General features: G+C 56.3%; 3 protein-coding genes and 1 long non-coding RNA gene across 6 annotated transcripts in view; 2 read left to right on the top strand and 2 right to left on the bottom strand.

Moving 5' to 3' along the window:
• Positions 1 to 1,370: 1,370 nt before the first annotated feature.
• Positions 1,371 to 2,827, bottom strand: LOC126489249 (uncharacterized). Its single transcript, XR_007588894.1, has 2 exons — positions 1,885 to 2,827; positions 1,371 to 1,795 (listed from the first exon to the last, which is right to left on the bottom strand). It is a non-coding gene; the product is annotated as an uncharacterized lncRNA (long non-coding RNA).
• A 140-nt stretch (positions 2,828 to 2,967) lies between these two features.
• Positions 2,968 to 12,467, top strand: Ptbp1 (polypyrimidine tract binding protein 1). 2 transcript variants are annotated; one of them, XM_050123314.1, is made up of 14 exons: positions 2,968 to 3,101; positions 4,743 to 4,773; positions 6,715 to 6,787; positions 6,942 to 7,261; positions 7,353 to 7,523; positions 7,600 to 7,710; positions 7,783 to 7,957; positions 8,127 to 8,204; positions 8,840 to 8,985; positions 9,988 to 10,021; positions 10,425 to 10,517; positions 10,631 to 10,847; positions 10,999 to 11,076; positions 11,160 to 12,467. In XM_050123314.1, the coding sequence occupies exons 1-14, from the start codon at positions 3,094 to 3,096 to the stop codon at positions 11,290 to 11,292; spliced, it is 1,668 nt and encodes a 555-aa protein (XP_049979271.1). In that variant the 5' UTR covers positions 2,968 to 3,093; the 3' UTR covers positions 11,293 to 12,467. The 2 variants fall into 2 exon arrangements, with proteins under 2 accessions (XP_049979271.1, XP_049979272.1); XM_050123315.1 differs by lacking the exon at positions 8,127 to 8,204.
• Positions 12,468 to 12,560: 93 nt separating this feature from the next.
• Positions 12,561 to 20,700, bottom strand: Plppr3 (phospholipid phosphatase related 3). Of its 2 annotated transcripts, none has more exons than XM_050123311.1 (7): positions 20,395 to 20,700; positions 15,048 to 15,233; positions 14,829 to 14,928; positions 14,505 to 14,700; positions 14,363 to 14,420; positions 14,116 to 14,289; positions 12,561 to 13,931 (listed from the first exon to the last, which is right to left on the bottom strand). In XM_050123311.1, the coding sequence occupies exons 1-7, from the start codon at positions 20,467 to 20,469 to the stop codon at positions 12,618 to 12,620; spliced, it is 2,103 nt and encodes a 700-aa protein (XP_049979268.1). In that variant the 5' UTR covers positions 20,470 to 20,700; the 3' UTR covers positions 12,561 to 12,617. The 2 variants fall into 2 exon arrangements, with proteins under 2 accessions (XP_049979268.1, XP_049979267.1); XM_050123310.1 differs by having other exon boundaries at positions 14,829 to 14,964; positions 20,395 to 20,699.
• The window catches only part of LOC126489288 (myeloblastin-like), an 8,984-nt gene continuing 7,213 nt past the window's right edge, over positions 20,468 to 22,238 (top strand). Inside the window, 2 exon segments of the mRNA XM_050123446.1 lie at positions 20,468 to 20,479; positions 20,565 to 21,066. Of these exon segments, the coding sequence (XP_049979403.1) occupies positions 20,468 to 20,479; positions 20,565 to 21,066 (514 nt within the window).

The following is a 22,238-nucleotide window of genomic DNA, read 5'->3' as shown; positions in this document are numbered from 1 at the left end:
AACAAAAAAAAAAAAAAAAAAAAACACAAAAAAAAAAAAAAAAAAAAAAAAAAAAAAAAAAAAAAAAAAAAAAAAAAAAATCCTACTGCTGAGCCATGCCTCGAGCCCCACCACAACTACTGGGGGGACTGATTCTAGGTGGGGTGCCATCCTGACCACTCCCCAGCAGCCCCTTACTGGGGGATTCTAGGCGGGGGGGGGGGGGGGGGGGGGGGGGGGGGGGATCCACCTCTGAGTCAGGTCTCCTTCCCTCTTGACTAAGTTGCCCCGACCTGGTCTTTTGTTTGTTTGGTTTTTTGAGACAGGGTTTCCCTGTGTAACAGTCCTAACTAACTCTCACAGTAGACCAGGCTGCCCTCAAACTCACAGAGATCCGCCTGCCTCTGCTGGGATTAAAGGCGTGCACCACTACCGCCTGGCCCCACCACTGCCTGGCCCAACCTGGTCTTGAACTCACTCTGGCTGCATGTACCAGTCTAGACCTGTCATTCCCTGACTCAGAAAGAGGATCACTGCAGGCTTGAGGCTAGCCTAGGTGATTAATAAATTCTAGGACAACCAGGGTCACAGAGTTGAGATCTTGTCTCAAAACAATCCAAGCTGGGCACAGTGGCACACACCTTTAATCTCAGCACTTGGGAGGCAGAGACAGGCAGGTCTGGATCTGTGAGTTTGAGGCCAGCCTGGTCTATAGAGTGAGTTCCGGGACAGGCAGGGCTACAAAGAAGCCATCTCAGAAAAAACAAAATCAGCTGGGCAGTGGTGGCAGTGGTGGCGCATGCCTTTAATCCCAGCACTCGGGAGGCAGAGGCTGTCGGATCTCTGTGAGTTTGAGGCCAGCCTGGTCTACAAGAGCTAGTTCCAGGACAAGAACCAAAAGGCTACGGAGAAACCCTGTCTCGAAAACTCCAAAAAAGAAAAGAAAAAAAAAAAGAAAAAACAAAATCAAAAATAAAAACAACAACAACAACAAAGAACTCTCTGTACAACAGGCTGCTCTTAAACTCCCAATTCTCCTGTTGTCTCCTAGGGACCCTTACTTTATTCCTAGCTTGGTAAGGGTTCTTGCTGAGCTGTGGCCCTGTTCCTCTCTTCTCTGCAGCCCACTACTTGGGGTCAGCCCAGCTCTCCCTCCACTCTCCTGGCCACTGTAGACAGTTATGGAAGACCTGCACTTCACACATAGGCTTTTCCTTCTGGCTTTGTGGCTCGCTCTCTTCATGGGGGTTCTGCCTGTTTCAGAGATGGGGGACACAGGCCCTGAGGCAGAGCTTCAAAGAGGGAGTCAGGCAGGTTAGGGAATCTCAGTAGAGTGTTGGAGGTCTGACTAGAAACCACACAGGAAGACAAAAAAGGCCATTTCAAGAGTCCAGGCTCCAAAGTGGCTTTTAATAGACTTAGCCAGTGTAGACCTGTGCTTGGAGACCGGCAGTCTCCACCCCAGCACATACACCAATACAGGTTGGCTTCCGAGGGTGGGGCCCATGCTTGGCACCAGCCAAGAGAACAAAGACTGGCAGTCAACCTTGGCCTCGAATGGTGCAGTCAGGACCTGATGGGAGTCCCAGAGGGCTCAAATCCTCTGCTTGCTGGGAGGCTTCTTCTAAATCCGCGGGACGGTCCTGATTAGTGATTCTGGGCCTTCAAGCTAGCTGTTCTGCGGGCTGACTGGGGCCTTAAAGACCTCTCCTGGAGGGGCCTCCGTGGAAATCGGCAGCCGCCCCTAATCCAGGCTGGAATCCTCTGGCACCAGGCCCGCGTTAGGGCTCTAAGGCTGTTGGGCCCCTGGCCAGGCCTGCAAGAAACCAGCGTGGCTGCCAGACCTACCCTCCTCCTACTCGGCGCTCAGGACCACAGAGAAGGGAGGCAGGGTGCTCGGCTCACCTCTGTGGAGGGAGAAACTTTTCCCCTTTCCTGGGCTTTTTCTTCTTCTTCTTCTTCTTCTTCTTCTTCTTCTTCTTCTTCTTCTTCTTCTTCTTCTTCTTCTTCTTCTTCCTCTTCCTCTTCCTCCTCCTTCTTCTTCTTTTTTTTTTTTTAGCAGAAAACGAAGTCAACGAGAATCCGAATAATTTGCGTCTTTGGGAGCCACATCAAAGGCATGCCCAGAATCTCTCTACAGCCTGCACTAGGCTCTGAAGAACCCGGCTCCAGCTCTCACCCCCACCCCAAGACTGGAATGCAGAACCCTGGCTCCTGGGGTATCCATTTTGAGTGCTGTCTCGGGGTGGAGGCTCAAGAAGGCGAGGCTCTGGTCCTCCAGTGGACTGTGCTTGCTCCTGAGCCTAATTGTAGGGCACACAACTCGACACTTTGTGGTCTCGTTTTCCCCAGCTATAGGCAGAGCCGGCCACACGCCGGTCCGTTTTGTCAATTTCCCCATTGCTGCAACAGAGGTGGCGCTTGGCCGCTGTGGGGTAGACAAAAGATGGAAAGGAATACTGCACAATCAAGTCGGGACTGTGGCTACGAAGCACGTGGCCTCCATCGCCCTGCTCTCTAGTCTAGGACAAACTCGGCTTAAAGGCGAAGTTTTGGTCACGTGACCGCAAGCAAGCTGGGGCGATAAGGGAATTACTGCCCGGTTTTAAGATGGCGACACACTTCGCTTTGCCCTCACGCTGAAGGCCAACGGCTGCCATTGCCCGCTTGCAACATGGCGGCAACCTCCCGCAAGCACGCTTCTCTGCATCTGACCCGCCACGTACCCACTCTCAAGATGGCTTCCCACGGGCCGGACCGGGGCTCACTCATTGGCTCGGATGCTATCACGTGCGCCGCCTCGTTCACGCCCTCCCCCTCCCCCACAGGTCGTTTCCGTCCTCCGCCTTGACTGAAGGACGTCTCGCCCAATAGCCGTCTGCAGCCGGTCTGGGTTTCGCCCTCGGAGTAGCGCCCTGGCCAATGGGAGGCGTTCGCGGGGGCAGGCACGGTTAGCCATGCCCACCGTCCGCGGTGGGAGCCAATGAATAGCGCGCGCGGGGGACGTGTGCGGGCGTCTCCGCCATCTTGTGAGTCTATAACTCGGAGCCGTTGGGTCGGTCCCTGCTATTCCTGCGCCTCCGCTCCGTCCCCCGCGGGTCTGCTCCGTGTGCCATGGACGGGTGAGTAGTGCCGCGCCCCTCGCCCGCCGCTCTCGGTACCGCGTCCCCGGCTCGGCCGCCACGCACGCCGGCCCCTCCAGCCGCTGCGCCGCGCGCGCGCGTGGCCGGCCTCCGTCCGCGTGGCGCGCTCGGAACCCCGGGCGGCGGAGGCCGGCGAGGAGCCCGGCTGGTTTAGGGCGGCCGCACCCATACCCCGTTTCCTTCGAGCCCACTCTCCCAGCGCACTTCCGGCGGCCGCGCGCTCCGGAGCTCCCCGGCGCCCCCTCCCCGCGTGCACGCGCTCCCCGGTGAGCCGCGCTCACAGGAAGCGGGCCGGCGCGCTGGCCCTTCCCGCTTCCCGTCCTCCAATGGGTGCCGGCTTTCCGCGTGCCCGACGGATGTCCCTTCGCGCTCCCCGTCCGGCGGCGCGCGCGTGCGTGGGCCTGAGGCCGCGCCCTCCCCACCTCGTGGGAAGGTGTCGCGAAGAACTGGTCTGGGTCCGCAGCCCCCGGCCGAGGCGCGATGGGCCGGAGCGCGCGCCCGCCTGGCCTCTGGCCTCCCGCGCGCTTCCGGGACGCGCCGCTACGCTCGGCAAACTTTTGTTTGTAGTTTCGGGTTTGTTTTGGAGACAGGGGTCTCAGTGTAGCCCAGGCTGGCCTCAAACTCAAAGATCCGCGCCCGCGCCTCCCGAGTGCTGGGACTAAAGGCCTGCGTTGGTAGTTCTGACTTTTTTCTTGAAACTTGTTTGGGTTTTTCGAGACAGACTGACCTTGAATTCCTGAGGTTCCCAACTTCGTAGTGCTGTGAGTCACCACGCTTAGTAGCAGCTTTGCTCTTTTCTTTTAAGAATCAGCCCTACAAAATAAAGTATTTCGGCGTGGCCTCAGGGCTTGTCCCTGTTGCAGTTCTCCTGTCCCAGCCTGAGTGCTGATGTGACACGCGAGAGCCTGCAGATGCAGTCGGTTAGCGAGTTACCAAGACTCTTTGAGCCGGGTGTGGTGGTGTGCACCCTTAATCCGGGCAGATCGCTGCGTTCTGGCTCAGCCGGGTCTTGTAGAGAGACTGTCTCAAAGGGTTTTGGAAGACATGCAGTAAAGCAGAGAGGTGCCCACTAACGATCAGTGTCACGCAACCCAGGCACCACTTCCTAGGCGGAACTCTTGGAGTCACTTGGGAACCTGGCCAGCCAGGGCAGGCTTGCTGCTGCCTGTTAATGCGGGCTAGGTGCAGCAGGTGAGATGGAGTACAGTCACGAGGGGCTGGGGTTGATCAGTAACCTAGGGTGTATCCGGGCATCTCTGTTGGTTAGTAAATGGTAACAAGGCCACTTTGACTGCCATCAGCTACCTGGCTCTGGAGCTTCCCGTACCCACTCAGGAATCAGTCTTTGGCTACTGCCTTTACCTGCTTTCTGGGCTTCTGGGATTATAGAATACCCAGGAGTCGAATAGTGGACCCGGGTCACTGGTAGATTTTGTAGAAAGTGGCCGCCTTAGTGTGTTTGAAGGCAGGAGCAGGGCCCTGCATGGAAGGAGGGAGGGGCTCCGAGGACAATGGTGGCCCCCTTTCAAGTGGAGACTCAATGGGTGGCTCACTTCCCTGCCCAAGTGGCAGAGGGCCCTCCAGGCCCCACGGTGCTGATGTCTCTTTTTCTCTCCACAGCATCGTCCCAGACATAGCAGTCGGTACAAAGGTAGGTGTCTCTTGCTTGGCATTGCACCCAGCCTTGCTGTAGTCAAAGCTAGAGTGTGCCTGCTGTAAGGTGGCCTGCCCTTGGTCCAGTTTACAAAGACTAGTAGGCAGAGGATGGCACAGGTGCATACACACTTGCCTCCCAAGTGATGTGTAAGACCCTTTTTTGGGTCTGACTGCAGCTCTGATGGCCTCTTTCTGACTCGTTTTGTCCTGCCTTAGGTCTTCATATGAGCAGTGGGCTCGGCTCAGGCATTTGGGCACTTATTGAGTGTTGCCCGCCCACATGGGTTTGGTTTGGAGGTGTGGCATGTTCTGAGGTGAAGATTGTAGACTTGTCTGAGTCTCTGCTGACCAGGCAGGTCTCCCCTGGACTCATAGCAGGGGACAGTAGCACACCTCTAGCTCCATTGGCACTTGGGGATGGGGCCTAGGACTAGAAGGGCTGTAGGTCTGTGTGTCGAGGATTGGTCACGCTCTGTTGGGTGAGCTATTTAGAATTGCCTGTTAGGCTGTAGTGGGTGGTAGTAGTTCCTACCCTCAGAAGGCCCCGCAGGTGAGACCCCAGGGTCACCCCAGCCACTGACAGCTGACTACCAGGCTGCTGTCTGGACTAGTTTCGTTCTTTCCTGAGTAGACTGTCTGCACCTGCCTGCCGCTCTCCCTTCCCTCACATTCAGACTAACCTGTGTGTTCAGTGGTGGAGGGAGGGACCCCACTAAGGTCCAGGCCTGCAGGTGACTGACCTGGATTGCCTTGTGGCTCCTCGTCTGCACAAGACTTCATTGTGCTAGCCACAGCACACTGGGCAAGTTAGGAGCAGGCAGCTCTGCATGGAGAAAGAGACCAGGCCTTCCTTGCTCTGGACTGGCGAGCATTCAGAAGGCTGCGCTGACAGGCTTCCCTGTGCTGTGGTCTCACGTGCCTCTGTCTGCATATCCACTTGGGGTTGTTGGCCCAGGTGCTGGAGTTCCTCTGATAGTCTGGGCTCCTGAACCTAGTAGGAGACTGTTAGTGCTCCGGCAGCCTGCCAGGAACAGAACTACAGGAAGTGCTGCTCCTCCCGCCCAGTCCAGGCGGAAGTCACCCTCCCAGTAGGGTCAGGCCTGAGAGACCTCACGGGAGACTGGCTGCCAACAGGAAGTGACTTCTGCAACTCTGATGTGGACACGGTGTTCTGGGCTTTGCATGTCAGGGTCTTGCCCCTCATGCTGGGCAGGTCCATGTCTCTCTGTAGCCCTTGATAAGACATTAATGTGTGAGCTTCAGGTGGGTGCAGGACATGAGGGACTTCTTGGGGTTCCTAGGTGCTGATCTCTAGACCTGTCAGCTCACAGTGTTACTGGAGGATGGAAGCGAAGCCAGTGCCCTTGGTAATGTTCAGTGAGGGTGAAATAAGACATGGACGAGATGGTGGCCCCACGTCCCTTGGTGTTTAACTTCAGGATCTGTGGCTGGCTAGGAATAGATAACCAGGGAGTGCTGCCCCCCCCCCCCAGCCCCTGGTCTGAGGCTTACTCTGGGTGGCAGGCCATCTCTTGCTGTACTGAGCCTAGGTCCTCTGGTTTCCAGGGAGGGGTTGGCTCAGCAAATTGCTTCTGGCAAGGAGGGGTCCCCACTGTGGGGTCAACTGGGATGTTCCCCAGTGAGTGGCTTCCATCACTGGATGGTCCCACTCACCAGGTATAGCCACTGTCTCTCCTTGGAGTACGGCCAGGGCAGCAGGGTTGAGCTTTGTTTCTGTGGAAGCTGGCAGCTGTGCGTTCTCCCTTCCACATGGCTGCTGGCACAGAGCCTCAGTACCCACTGAAGGCTGCTGGTCTTGAGCACTAAGCCACAGGCAGGCTTGGGACGTTGTACACATCCCTGGGGGCTGGTGTATGCTCGGTGGGTAGGAAAGGAAGGGTCAGCCTGGAGTTGAAGCTTCATGCTCTCTTCCCAGCGGGGATCCGACGAGCTCTTCTCCACGTGTGTCAGCAACGGCCCCTTCATCATGAGCAGCTCGACTTCAGCAGGTGAGAGTGCTCAGGCCACACTTGGCTTTTCTCAATCAGGGAGTGGCCTAGGGAAGCCTGGCTTGGCAATGAGAGGGGTTGGGGAGAGTAGGACCCAGCCAGAGGCAGGAAAGGGCTTGCAGTCTCCCAAATGCACCCATATTCAATTTTTCAGCCAATGGAAATGATAGCAAGAAGTTCAAAGGCGACAACAGGAGCACAGGGGTTCCATCCAGAGTCATCCATGTCCGCAAGCTACCTAGTGATGTCACTGAGGGCGAGGTCATCTCCCTGGGGCTGCCCTTTGGGAAGGTTACCAACCTCCTTATGCTGAAGGGAAAGAACCAGGCCTTCATTGAAATGAACACAGAGGAGGCTGCCAATACCATGGTCAACTATTACACGTCAGTGGCGCCCGTGCTTCGTGGACAGCCCATCTACATCCAGTTCTCTAACCACAAGGAGCTCAAAACTGACAGCTCGCCGAACCAGGCGGTGAGTCCACAGGGCAGGCACAGGCGGGTGGGTGGTCTGGCTCCCTGCCTCAGCCCTGGGCTGCAGCTCATGATGGTTCATCCATCCACAGCGTGCCCAGGCAGCCCTGCAGGCTGTGAACTCTGTGCAGTCTGGAAATCTGGCCTTGGCAGCCTCTGCTGCTGCCGTGGATGCTGGAATGGCAATGGCAGGCCAGAGCCCAGTGCTCAGGATCATTGTGGAAAACCTCTTCTACCCAGTGACCCTGGACGTGCTGCACCAGGTGGGTGGCTACATGCCCGACACCAGGGAGTGGGTCCCATTTGCCCTCAGCTGGGACTCACACAGCTCTCTTGCAGATCTTCTCTAAGTTTGGTACAGTCCTGAAGATTATCACATTCACCAAGAACAACCAGTTCCAGGCGCTGCTGCAGTATGCTGACCCTGTGAGCGCCCAGCACGCTAAGCTGGTGAGTTGGGCTTCTGGTGAGGTGGGCAGTTGTATTCTTGGGCCACACACACTCACCATTGTCTCCCCATAGTCGCTGGATGGCCAGAACATCTACAACGCCTGCTGCACGCTGCGCATTGACTTCTCCAAGCTCACCAGTCTCAACGTCAAGTACAACAATGACAAGAGCAGAGATTATACTCGGCCCGACTTGCCTTCTGGGGATAGCCAGCCTTCTCTGGACCAGACCATGGCGGCGGCATTTGGTAAGATGCTATACTGAGTTGCACCAAGTCAGCGGGGTGGGAAAGGCAATCTAGCTCTGTCAGGCTCCCTGCCACCCTGGCACTGCACAGCCCAGCCACTCAGCAGTCCAGCCCATGTCCCGCCCAGCCGTGAGGTGAGGTGCAGTGATTAGTGTCTGTTTGTTTCTAGGTGCGCCCGGCATAATGTCAGCCTCTCCGTATGCAGGAGCCGGGTTCCCTCCCACCTTTGCCATCCCTCAGGCCGCAGGTATTCACGCTCATCCTGACCCCGGCACCTGCATGCCCACACAACCCCATAGCTGCTCATAGACCGGGATGCCTCTGGCCCTGAGTGTCAGGTCCCGGGCCCCCTTGTGGGGAGAGGGGAAGGGGCCTCTGGCAGCATTCCTAGGCAGGTAGGGCAGGGCAGTATCAGGCAGGCTGGGCCAGGTGCCCTCCGATGGTGTTGCAGATGAGGTACTAATCATGCAGTCTTTGGTCTGGTTCCCTTCAAGCACCTTGGGCGAGGACGAGGATGCAGTGTCCCTAGTAGATTGAATTTAATGGCCTGGTAAGCAAGTGGCCTCCAGGGCTGAGAAGCATGGGCCTCAGCCTCCGCGTGCCGCCCGAGCCTGCATGGAGGAATGGGCGCCGCATGCGTGCACAGCCGGGCGTGTCTGTGGCAGGCCCTGCTTGCAGAGGGCCCGTGTCGACCAGAGCTTTTGTGCTGTTGGGCGCATGTAGTCTGAACACACTCGGACTGGCCATGGTGCCAGGCAGTGTGCGTGGCCTCTTGGGCAGTCCATAGCCAGGCGACACCTTGTGGCTGTGTGTGAGAAGAGGGTGCCTGCCTCTTCTTGGCACAGCCATCCAGACTCAAATCCACACTACTTTCCCTTGCAGGTCTCTCTGTTCCTAATGTCCACGGAGCGCTGGCCCCCCTAGCCATACCTTCTGCTGCTGCAGCTGCTGCCGCTGGCCGCATTGCCATCCCAGGCCTGGCAGGCGCAGGGAATTCTGTCCTTTTGGTCAGCAACCTGAACCCTGAGGTATGTGGGTGTTGCTCTGCTCTGCTTGTACCTGGAATAGTGATGGGTGCTGGTTGACCACAGGTTCTGGTGGGCGCATTGGATGGCAGGCACGGTGTGCACAGGCGCGGTGCCTTCTGTCTGCTCCTGTCGGCCTCCACTCCTCTCCAGCTGCTCTGAGGTTTTCTGTTTTCCTCTCAGCTCCGTTCGCACCCCGGCCCTCAATGCTCAGAGCTGGGGTGTTTTTCTTGCTGTACAAGGCAGTCTGAGTTAATTTGAGGCACGTCAAGGAGCAGGCCTGGGAGTAGTGCCTGCTGGAGGGGCGGTGGCTCAAGCCAGTGCCAGCCAGCTTGTCTGTGGCGGGAGCTCTAGAAGTGGCCCTTGAGGCCCAGTGTTACTTTTCCAGGATGAGTCTGTGCGTGGCAGTGCCTCAGGCTGCTCTCTCTGGCTCCTGTGGCTCTCCAGGCCTGCCCTGCTCCAGCCACTGCAGCTGTCCTGAGCTCCATGCCCGCCACCTGGGGACTAACAGGCTCCACTCCTTGCCTCAGTTCTTAGTCCTGGCTGCAGTGCTGGCCATGGCCCTTGAGCCTGCGTGCAGTGCTTCTCTTCACACGCGTGACCGTGTGTGTGCAAGAGTGCGAGTGTGCGTGAGTATGTGTGGAACACTGCCTCATTTTCCTATGTATTTACTGACCTGTGTTTTGCTACTTTTTTCTTTCCTCCCCTCCCCTCCCAATTTTTTTTTTCTTGCCTGATCCGGAATTTCTTTGCCAACTGACTGCACGGTTCTTCTGCTTCCTGTTGTTGCTTGAAACAAACAAAACATAAATCAATAAAAACAAACTCCCCTCTCAAACCCGCTCTCCGGAAACCAACCTGCCCTTGAATATTAACATCCTGACAACTTCATCATCATGAACCTGCTCGCCTGCGGGGACTGTCTTCCTCGTGGACGATTGGCACTCGCCCCCTTGACCTCTCCCTCTCCCTGTCCCCTGCTGCCTTCCTCTGCTGTCTCTAAAGAGAGTCACACCCCAAAGCCTCTTTATTCTCTTCGGTATGTTATTCTCACTTTTATTATCTTGGTTTCGTTTATTTGATTATTTTACACCCTGCGATGTACTATTGAGTTTGTGTTTGGCCTTCTGCCTCGGTCCGTGGTTTGCTTCCGGTTTGCGGATTGTACTGAGTAGACACGCATGGTTACCACCCTGCATGCTTCCAGAGCTAAGCGTGTCAGTAGCATGTGAACTGGGCTGTTCTGACAGCTGTCTGGAGTCCGAGACTGCCGAGCACAGTGCCCGTTAGCAGGCCTTGGACTATGAGACGCAGGCTCCCGGTACCCACTAAACAGATCTGGCCGGCAGAGCTTGGGGCGTGAGGGGTGGGAGTGGGTGGAGTGAGTGGGTGGGAGAGGTCAAGGGGCCAGGCATCTCATTCTCTCTCCCTGGGCTTCAAAGGCGTCTATGGGGATGTGCAGCGGGTGAAGATTCTGTTCAACAAGAAGGAGAATGCGCTTGTACAGATGGCCGATGGCAGCCAGGCCCAACTGGGTGAGAGCCACTGGAGGGGGACAGGGGCGTAGGTTCATCCTGACTGCGGCTGCTGGTGGGAGCAGGTGAGCGTGGGCCTGCTGCTCATGTGTTTATTTCCCACCCTTGCCCAGCCATGAGCCACCTGAATGGGCACAAGCTGCATGGGAAGTCAGTGCGCATCACACTGTCAAAGCATCAGAGTGTGCAGCTGCCCCGTGAGGGACAGGAGGACCAGGGCCTGACCAAGGACTATGGCAGCTCACCTCTGCATCGCTTCAAGAAGCCGGGCTCCAAGAACTTCCAGAACATCTTCCCACCTTCAGCCACTCTGCACCTTTCTAATATCCCGTGAGTGAGTTAGCCAAAGAATAGCTTGTCCTTTTGTGAGCCCTGAATGGTTCCTAGTCTTTGTCTCTGCCTGCTGCTGTCCTTGTATTGTGTCCCCCCCCCCCCATGTGTGTGGGACCCAGCTAGATAGATGCCTCCTGTCTGCCTGCAGGCCCTCTGTGTCAGAGGATGACCTCAAGAGCCTCTTCTCCAGCAACGGTGGTGTGGTCAAAGGCTTCAAGTTCTTCCAGTGAGTACAGCCCCCCCCCCCTCCACCCTCCCACCTTTACCCTGCCTGAGCTCCTCTGACCACCCTGCACCCCACCCCTGCAGGAAGGACCGCAAGATGGCACTGATCCAGATGGGCTCCGTGGAGGAGGCGGTGCAGGCACTGATTGAGCTGCACAACCATGATCTGGGCGAGAACCACCACCTGCGTGTGTCCTTCTCAAAATCTACCATCTAGATGCTCGTGGGCCTGCGACAGCTTCCACCATTCCAGAAAAGCCACTTTAAAAGCAGCTGAAGTGACCTTACAGACCAGAGATTTTATTTTTTTAAAGAGATCAGTTTACCTGTTTTTAAAAAAATTAAATCTAGTCCACTTTGCTGTGGTGGGAAATGGCTTAGGCCACAGAGGCTCAGTCAGGCCCAGCACCATGCCTTGAGGAGCTCAGGCATGAGGCCACAGCGGTGCCCCCCCCCCCCCAACACAGCCGCTTTCTCGTGCCTTACAAAACCAGCCCACTTTGCGGCCACACACCCACCCTCTCAAGCCACCAAGTCTGTCGCTAGACCTGCCGGTGAGCCGAGGCCTGCACTACAGGTCCCCTATACCGTGCAGGAGCCGTGGCCACGGCCACCGCCCCCACCCCTTATAATCAAGTGACATGATTCTCCCATGTCCCTGGGAGGCCAGGCCATCCTCAGCTGCCGAGCCTCATGTGACCTTTGTATTCTGTTCTCTGTGGTCACAGATACCTGTGCCTAGCAATATTTCCACTTGACCAAATACCCAGATCTTTGTCCATTTATAAGAGATAGAGTTTTAAGTAACTTTTTATAGCGATGATACAGTGGTATGTGTGTACTCTAAGCTTCTGTGTCCCTATGCTCGTCCCCTCCTTCCTGGTGACCAACTTCTGGGTGGGGCCCAAGCCGGTGCTCCCCCTGCCTGGGGAAAACAGCCCTGAGACCATTGGGCTCCTACTTTCAAATTCTTGGACCAAAGTTGTTTTTTTTTTTTTTTTTTGCCTGCCTCTGACTAGGCCCAGGTGAGAGGCTGACCTCCAGGCCTTGATGCCCCTCCCAATACGCCTGTCTCTAGGGGAGGGGTTCCCTGGACCTCTCGGCTCTGTGAAGGAGTGGCAAGAGTGTACATATTTATGATTTTTATACCTGTGTGGGGCTAAGGCAGTGCAGCAGTTTTTTATGGTGACAGATATATATTTTGGTAACAACTACAGGCTCAGTATTGTCCCAGGGCCAGCCCTGGCCATATTCCACCCCGTCCCAGATGGTATGTTGGGAAGTTTCCATTAAAGCAGTTTTCTAACCTGTGCCTTCCCTGAGCCCTTCATTCTGAGCTGTAGAGGTATCGCCCGGGCTGGGCCTGGATTCAATAAATGCCTGTGTCCTGCACCTCTGCTTGTCATTGGGTACTGGGGACGGGAGGGCTGGGAAGCTGCGTGTGTCTCCTCGGTTAAGGACCATCCAGACAACAGGGTAGTGTCACCGTCAGCCTTTTATTGGCGTCCCATGTCGTTTCCCCCCAAACCAGGTTTGCCAGGTTTAGTCCTGGTACCTGCGGGCCTGCATCCTCCTATAGTAACTCTCTGCCTCAGCTTCCATTTCCCGGTCCCCCAAGCCACCCACCTGGCGCCTCATGGTGGATTCACGGCTGCTTGCACCTAGGGCGCCATTAGTTGAGCCTTGAGAGGGCAGACCCTCCCCAGTGGCGAGGTTAACAGTGGCAACCGCCCCAAATCGGGCCTCCTCCTGATCCACATCACTAACTGGAGACCCTGAGCCCATGCCTGGCTGTTTGCAGCTACTTCGAAAGCTGCGTGCCAGGTCCCCCAGCTCATAGGAGCCGTCGCCCTCCACGACTTTGGCCTTCCATTCCCAGGGTGTGCTGCCTGCAGACAGGTGCACCACGGGGTGGTGGGGCGCGTGCGCATCAATGGTGACAATGCTGGCCGAGTCCCGATCTGATGGGGATCGGTATTGTGAGGAGTCGGAGCTGGCGCTGGAGGATGAGGCCGTCTCAGCCTTGGGGCCCCCTGCTGCCTTGGACATGGCAATGACCTGCAGAAGCCTAGGCGGGTTGACCGCCCGTGGCTGTGATGGAGCCACAGCCACTGGGGCCCCGCCCTTCTCAGCCATTGACAGCCATTTAGCCCGCACCGATGAGCTGCTCTTGGGCGACAGGCCAGCTCCAGCCTGCACTCCTTCTTCAGGGATTTGCACAAGGGGTTGGGGTCCTGGCCTTGGAGGAAGAATGACTCTGGGCCCAAGCCCTGGACGAGCCTGGACAGTGGGGTAGAGTGAGGGTGGCACGGGCCCTTCCTCCTCCTCTTCCTCCTCTTCCCCTTCTTCCTCCTCCTCCTCCTCCTCTGCCATGGGCTCCGCTGGGGCCCGCAGGTGCACGGGGCTGCCCTCATCGGGTAGTCCCAGGCCACGGCCCTCCAGGGACTTCTGCTTCCACTCACTAATGAGCTGCTTGGAGCGGGAGGCATCGAGGGGCACGTGGATGGTCATGTGGCGCCGTGCAGGGTCATCCAGCGAAGGCGTGCTGACGCGGGGCAGTGTGTTGCTGAAGGTGACCATGCCCTCCTTGCCCATGGGGCTGCGTGGGGCCAGCAGGTCCACATCCACACTGGCCCGCTTCAGGCTGCAAAGAGATGTCTTCTCTCGGGCCACAGGCCGTGGCACACCCTCTAACCTCCCCGGAGGGCCCAGCTCATCAGTGCTGACAGACTTATTCTGCTGATACATGGACTCATGACCCCGCTGTGTCAGCGCTCGCAGGGCATCCTTGGCAGGAGCTGGCAGAGGCACCTTCTCTGCAGGTGGTGCCTGGAAGTTGCCCACTGCGTGGCAGGCCTAGGGATAAGGATTTGCATGAGGCCTGCTATCCAGCAGGGGACAGTACCTGCAGGCCACAGGAAGGCACCATCATTCTGAGGATAGGTGCATGCAGAACCAGTGGGAGAAGCCTTCCTTCACACCCCAGTCTCTTGCCACTCGGCCTCCTCCCTCAGACCTCCGCGTCAGCCCCCACTCTCACCAGGTAGGCAGCGATGCCAGCACCAATAAGAAAGCCAGCATAGACATCCACAGGGTGGCTGCGGTACTGGGTGATCTGGGTGAGGCCACAGACGCCAGCAGCAATGGCAAAGGCAAACACAAGGATGGGTTTCAGCAGCTTGGTGGTGTCCGAGATGACTGAATTGAAGTACATCTGGGCCAATACATAGGGAGGTCAGGTTGTGCCTACTGCCCACAGAGGGCACAGCACTGGGCACATCACTCACCGACACGTAGACAGCGGCAAAGGCCGACAGAGTGGCATGCTGAGACGGGAAGGTTTTCCTGCAAGAGGCACGATGTCAACCCTGCTGGACTAGGGGCAGCCTGCTTCCCTAAGGTCACTGCAGGGCTTGGGGTCCAGCTCACCGTGCCGACAGGATGGCATGAGTGTCGTGACCAGAGCAGATGTCCTGAGTGATGTAAGGGTTCGCCTCACAGGACGTGCCCAGCAGAGTGTAATTGGGTTTGCAGACGGTTAGGAAGAAAGGCGTGTGGTAGCCGGTGGCCAGCTGGATGACATCCGTCACCAGAGCCGTGGCACACAGGCCAAACACGTGCACACCTGAGGGCGAGAGGGCCAGGCCAGGGGAATGGAGCAGGGGAAGGGTGTTCCCCCAAAAGCCCATCCACTCTGTAGCCGCCCCCATGAATGAACATTAAGGCAGGATCAGGGAGCCCACAGTCACTCACCTACAAAGCGCACTGTCCGCCTGAGGAAGGAGTTGAAATTGCAGCCACCTGCATTGATGCTGCCCTCGGTGTCCCCTGGGCCACGGCCCCACAGCCGGGACTGCAGGCAGTAAACCAGGCCTTCGCCAACCATGATCTGCCCCCCCCCGGGGACAGGCAGGTCAGGCAGGGTCACAGTGAGAGACCCAAGCACCTGGGGTCCTGGTACAGGCTACTCACAGATGCCGCGGGTGCCGCAAAGGCCAGACTCAGCAGCATGAGCAGTGGGATCAGCTCCTCATTGGTCTCCACATAGGGCATGGACAGCGAGCGGTCATAGCACTGGAAGCCCACCTTGGCCGGCTTGAACAGGTCAGTCAGCTCCAGGAAGTACAAGGACACAATGGAGGAAGCCACGATAGGCAGCTTGGGGGAGGCAGATGGTGGTCCAAGTCACCGGCTGTCCCACCACAGCCTTAGGATGGCACAGAGATCCATTTCTGCAACCAGCTATGCCACAAAGGGAGAGCCATTGCACAGCCAGGAAACGGCTCAGCCACACAAGGGCTCCCTCGGTACTCAGATCCATCTGCCACTCACCCACCACCCATCCATCCGTCCACTATGTATCCTGTCTATCCACTCAGCCATCTGTCCATCAACCGACCCATCCATTCAGCCAGCATCCACCCACCCACCCCTCTATTCATCCACCCAGCTATCCATCCATTTGTCCACCTATAAATCCACCCACCCACCCACCTGTCTGTCCGTCCATCCACCCACCTGTCTGTCTGTCCGCCCACCCACCCGTCTGTCCGTCCACCCACCCACCCACCATTCATCTGTTCATCCATCCATCATACATACACATATACATATATTCAGTTTATAGCCCTCTCCTTTCGGCTGCTCCTTGACCAGGCTTACTTAGTAAGTCCTGTCTTACTTAGAGCAGCTTCCCTAGTGGCATTTCCCTACACAGCTTCAAATGGCACCCAACATGTGGCTGGTGATGAGGTCCCTCATTCATGCCTGAGGCCTTTGTACCAACCCAGCGTATGTCTCCGCCACCCGGAGTATGATGCCCGTGTCAGTACTTCCAAGTTCCTGAAGGTGGAACCCTGGGACCCAAGCAGGGAAATAACTGTCATTGAAAGGACCCGGGGAAGTGGATGAGGGAGCTGGCTAGCATCAAAGGAGCATCCACGTCCCAGGCTGACCTCAGACTCACAGTGTAACTGAGGATGGCCCTGAACTCCCGATCCTCCTGCCTCAGTCTTCTAACGCTGGGTGACAGGGGTGGGCAGTTTGCCTCAGGTTAAGGGATATTATTGATCTCCTTCTGTACAAGAGGTCTGAGGCAGAGGAATAAAATGGGTGACATCTGCCGGGGGTAGGCTGTCTATCTCAGCTTCCCCAGCTGCAAAAAAGGAATGAATTAAAAAAATAAAAATAAAAACAAAAAAGAATGAATATAGTCGGTGGTGGTGGTGGTGCACGCCTTTAACCCCAGCACTTGGAGGCAGAGGTAGGCAGATCTCTGAGAGTTCATGTCTAGCCTATTCTACAGAGTGAGTTCCAGAACAGCCAAGGCTACTACACAGAGAAACACTGTCTTGAAAAAACAACAACAACAGCCGGGCAGTGGTGGCACACGCCTTTAATCCCAGCACTTGGGAGGCAGAGGCAGGAGGATCTCTGTGAGTTCGAGGCCAGCCTGGTCTACAAAGGGAGTTCCAGGACAGGCTTCAAAGCTACAGAGAAACCCTGTCTCGAAAAACCAAAAAAAAACCAACAACAACAAATGTGTGTGTGTGTGTGTGTGTGTGTGTGTGTGTGTGTGTGTGTGTAAGCCAAGGGCTGGAGAAATGGAGTGATAGTTAGGAATGTTGCCAGCTTTTCCAGATTGGAGTTCAATTCCTGGCACCCACAGCTCACAACCTTCTGTAATCTAGTTCCAGGGGCTTCTGTGTCCTCTTCTGACCTCCACAGGCTCCTGCATGCATGTAGTGCTCATGGCAAACATCCACCAACACAGATACATAATGTATCAGTATAGTCAGAATAGGGCAGGGCGCACCTGGGAGACAGAGGCAGAGTCCGTCAGAGCTACGTACTGAAACTCTGTTTTCAATAAATCCTGGATACCGGGTGTAGGGGAATGGTGTGCACCTTTAATCCCAGCACTCTGGAGGTAGGAACAGGCGGATCTCTGTGAGTTCGAGGCCAGCCTGGTCTACAGCATGAGTTCCAGGACAGACAGGGCTACAAGAGAAGCCCTGTCTCAAGAAACAAAGCAAAACAAAACAAAATGCTGGACAGCCAATAGCTGGGCAGGAGAGAGATGGCTGGGTTGGAGGGTAGAGAGAATAAGGAGAGAGGGAAGGAGAACAGAATGAGGGAGAAAGAGAGGGACAGGTCTGGGGCCAGGCAGCCACTGGCAGGACGTACAGAATGAAAGAGGCAAACGTAGACGAGGAGAAACAAGATAAGTTATAAGAGCGATCTAACTAATAACAGTCTCTGTGTCATCGTTTGGGGGCTGCTGGTGGCCCAAAGAAAGTCTGCTACATTTCAGTACGTAATGAAACTGGCTGCACACACAGGACTGTTCCATTCTATCTTTCAGTGTTCAGCGGGTTACATGAAGAGTGTGCCCATAGTTTTAAAACAACTCATACAGGAGGTAGTGGGTTGTGGCTGACCTGTGTCAGGTGAGGAAATAAACTCCCTTGCCTGTAGATGAAGGTTTCCTGTCTGGACTGCCCACCCCCAGGAACCAGCTCAGAGGCTGAATGCTAGCTCAGGCTTGTTAGTACCTAACTCTTACACTTAAATTAACACGTATTTCTATTTATGCTTTGCCATGTGGCCTTCCTCCTGACTCCTGCTCCTTCCTGCCATTCTCAATTTCGTTTTCCCACCTAACCAATGAGAGTAACACATACTAATGTAGCAAAGGATTAGCACACACAGACGCGTGCACCCCTTCCCTCTCCCTTCCCCTCTTTCTTTCTGAGACAGAGTTTCCCTGTGTAACAGCCCTGGCTGGCCTAGAACTCAGAGATACACCCTCCTCTAGGCATACATCACCACACCCAGCCTGTCCCTGCCTTTCTTGCTTGCTTGCTTGCTTGCTTGCTTGCTTGCTTGCTTTGGAGCCTGTCCTGGAACTCACTCTTGTAGACCAGGCTGGTCTCGAACTCAGAGAAGAGATCCGCCTGCCTCTGCCTCCCGAGCGCTGGGATTAAAGGCGTGCGCCACCACTGCCAGGCTAGCCTTTCCCTTTCCATTATCGGGTGGTGAGGAAGTCAGAGGCCTACTGTGGGAATCATCTTAGCTTTTGTGCGAGTTGCAGGGATAGAACTCGAGTTGTCGGGTTTGCTGGCAGGAGTCTGAATTGCAGCTGCCCGCCAGCCCATAGGATTCTTTATTTACAGGGTGTGCTGGAGCCCTGGCTCCATCTGTACTGAAAATAAAGCAACAGCCAAGCGAAGACAGCCTAAGGCCCACGCTTTGGTTAAGATCTGCTGCTCACTCGGGGTGCCAGCGCCAATGTGGGCAAACACAGCAGAGCGTGTGAGATGCTACACTTCCCTCTGCCCGCAATGGTGGTGCGGTGCGTGTCTGTAGCCTAAGCACTTCCCTCTGAAGGCCATGGCCAAAGAACAACTCTGAGTTCTGGATCAACTTGGGCTACTTAAAGAGAGCCAGTCTTGCTGGGCAGTGGTGGTGTACACCTTTAATCCGGGCACTCGGGGGCGGAGGCAGGCGGATCTCTGTGAGTTCGAGGCCAGCCTGGTCTACAAGAGTTAGTGCCAGGACAGGCTCCAAAGCTACAGAGAAACCCTGTCTCGAAAAACTTAAAAAAAAAAAAAAAAAAAAAAAAGAATATTTAAAACCTTTAAAAAGAAGACCTTATGTTAAAGAGAAAAACCTTAAAATAATAAAATGAGAAGAAGTTGTCCTTAGGGGAAGAACACTTCCTTTCCAGGTGCCAGGACCCAAGTTCAAGTCTCCAGCACCAGGCAAGGTGGGGACAGTAGTTGGGTGCGGCCTGTAACTTGGGTACTACCAGGTGAGGCCATGGAGACCCCTGTGACAGACCCAGTGAAAGAGCAATGGAGGAAGACACCTGCTGTCATCCTATGACTGTGGGGTGAGCTCTCACCACCCACCCTAGCACCGCATGGTGGTCTGGCTATCACAGCATCCCAGGACCAGGGAGGCAGAGACAGGAAGACTGGGTTTGAGCCTAACATGGAATACAATCAAGTTTCCATCCAGCCTGAGCTACAGAGTGAAAATTCAGAATGAGGCTGAGGAACTGAGCTCCCATCCAGAAGGCCTGCAGTGAGGGTCTAGGGGGCGTGACCAGAGCAGAGGGGCCTCCTGGGAGAGTGATCCTGGGGTAGAGTCTCACCCAGAATCCACAAGCGAGGGGCTGGGGGTATGGTCAGAGGTAGAGTCCTGCCTAGATTCCTATAGTGAGGGGCTGGGCATGTGGTCAGGGATGCCCCACTCCAAGCATCCCCCAGTGAGGGGCTGGGGGCGTGGTCACGGTGGAGCCCCGCCTAGAACACCCCCGTAAGAGGCGGTGAGCGTGGTCAGTGATGGAGCCCCGCCTAGAATCCCCCCATGAGGAGCTGGGGATGTGGTCAAGGTGCAGCCCCCTCCTAGAATCCCGTGAGGGGCTGGGGGCGTGGTCAGGGTGCAGCCCCGCCTAGAATCCCCAGTGAGGGACTGGGGGCGTGGTCAGGGTGGAGCTCAGATCTGGCAAGGTCCAGATCTGGATTCTATTGCCAGTACTAAAGACAATCATGAAAATAATTTTAAATGAGCGAGAAAAAAATAGCTGTAAGCAATTTCTGGAAGGATTTCAAAGGATTCTGGTGAGAGTCAGCCTGAGGGTCTGGTTGTCTATTGTCATGTTGGAACTTAATTAAGCATTCCCCCAATTGCTTTGTGGTCCACACAGGGTCACCTGCGGGGAGGGATCCGCTTTGGGGACGAAGCTGGGCTCCAGGCTGACCCGGGGCTTGTCTGTCACCCAGCTTCTGTCCCCATCCGAATCCTGTCATTCAAAGAAAAACCGCCATCATCCACACTTAGTATGCACCAAGTGAATGCATGTATTGTCTTCTATTTTTAGACCCCTCAGTTCTGCACCACAGCTGGCTAGTCTTGGGGGGGCGGCACGCAGCCTCACCATTAGCAGAAGAGGGCTTAGATACATCCAAGATGCTCTAGGGCCAAGTCCCCAGCACCCACCCTCCCCAGTTGGGGCTTGTTCACCACCATGCCCCAATTTTCAGACCTAGCTTCTCACCCATGTCCTTCAAAGAAAGCCCACCATTCTAGCATTTTCCTGGTCTGTTTCCACAGTCTAAAGGACCCTTCTGCATTTCTGGAACTCCTACTCGACCTGCAGAGCCCTGCTTCTTGGACCCAGCCTTATCCCCATCCCAGCTTCAAGTGCCGTGGTTCCGCGGTGCAGGCTCCTGTCCCTGCAGCGTGGAGGCGACGGTGTCTTAAGCTCCACGCCATGGAAACCTATCTCCGTGCCCCCCCCTCCCCAACTCACCTCTACGAAATAAAAGCAAGGCAAGAGCGTCATGCTGTCCTTCGGCGTTTTATTCTTCTCCTTCATAGCAATCATGGTGACGGCTGTAGGCCGAGGTTGCAGGGGACAAAGGCGCGCTGGAAACCAGGAGGTGCGCAGATGGCGTTCCCAGGTGGCGACACAAGGGATAGACAAAGCCGCCCGGGGAAACTGAGGCTGAAGCGGAAGGGGGGGTACTTGGGGAAGGAGGATGCAGGAGCGCAGACCGCTCGCTCACCTGGGAGGGCGGAGTCCGCCGCAGAGCGCGGACACAAAGCCCGGGCCCCCGCGTGGGAGGGACGCGAGGCCGGGAGCGGTGCGCCGGGCGCGGGCTCTTTGTCTGTGGACTCTGCAGCCGCTCGGGCCCCGCCCCGGCCCCGCCCCCAGTTAGGGCGCCTCCGCCTCCGGCCCTGCGGGTCTCAGGGTCTCCGGCCCCGCGGGGGATCGCAATCCGGGTCCCTTCTCTGCCCCTGGAACGCGCCCTCCGTGCGCCTTGCGCGCGCACGATCAGTCTCAGGGACCTAGGGGCGGGCGGCGGAGTGCGGGGAAGGCGAGGTCCTGCGGCCCCAAATCATCTCCCTGCGTCTCACAGTCGCCGAGTCCTCGGGTCCCCACGTCTTCCGTGCCCGCTGCTCGCTGGAGTCGGTTGCCATGGTGAGGTCCCTGGGCGCCTGAGGGAAAAGAGACAAAGACTCCCGGGTGGAGGGGCTGCCCTCACTCTACTTTCCCCCTCGTCCCCGCGCCTCCTTTTCTCCATCCAACCTTCAGGCCCGCCTCACCCACCCGCCTGACCCTAGACAGCCGATGGCCTGGAGGATAAATGCACCTAGACAGCGCTGGCTCGACAGAGGCAGCCCAGTAAGGTAGCCACCGCATCCCAGTTGGAGCAAACCGAGGCCCAGAGAAGTTAGGAAATCATTCTGTCGGTATAGTGAGTGAGCTTACTGTATACCAGATCCTTAACAGACACTTGGGATTCCCTGGGCTACGGCTACATAGTAAGACATTGTCTTAAAATAAGAACTAAGCTGGGGTTAGCCGGTCATGCTACAAGCAGGAGGGCTTCGTTCGAATCCCCAGCACCCACATAAAAATCCATCCATGGTGTCATATCTAACCCCAGCGCTGGGGAGAGGAGGACCATATGATCCCTGATCCTAATCAAAGAGACTATCCCAAAACATAAGGTAAAACTGGGGATGACTGTGTACATCTGTAATCTCAGCCACTTGTGAGACAGAGGCAGAGGGATTCTATGAATCCCAAGACCCTGATTCCAAAAAACAAAACCAGGCCTGGGCCTTTAATCTCAGCACTCTGTGAGTTTGAGGCCAGCCTGGTCTATACAGCAAGTTCCAGGACAACCAGGGCTACAGAGATACCCTGTATCAAAAAACCAAAACCAGAACAAAACAAAACACAAAAACAAAGTGGGCAGCTCAAAGGGCACACAAGCAAACAGGCCCTCACAGGGAAACAGGCAAAATGCAGGGCAAGGGAGTAAGCACAAGGTCATCTGAAGGGCATGGAGGGTTGATCCATGAAGCACCTACAGTGTCCACCCTGCTCTAGTGTCCTGCCCACCCCACTAATTCCCCCACTGCCCCTCCACTGCCCACCCCACTGCTCCTGCCCTGCCCACCCCATTGCTCCAGCACTGTCCACACTACTGCTCCCCCACTGCCCACCCCACTGCCCACCCCACTGCCCCTCCACTGCCCACCCCACTGCCCCTCCACTGTCCCTCCACTGCCCACCCTACTGCTTCGGCCCTGCCCACCACACTGTCCCTCCACTGCCCACCCCACTGTCCCTCCACTGCCCAC

The sequence above is a fragment of the Alexandromys fortis genome, unplaced genomic scaffold (assembly GCF_014885135.2).
Source record: "Alexandromys fortis isolate MF-2015 unplaced genomic scaffold, M_Fortis_MF-2015_v1.1 scaffold_221, whole genome shotgun sequence".
Classification (NCBI taxonomy): Eukaryota; Metazoa; Chordata; class Mammalia; order Rodentia; family Cricetidae; genus Alexandromys; species Alexandromys fortis.
This window is presented reverse-complemented; position numbering and strand designations above follow the sequence as displayed.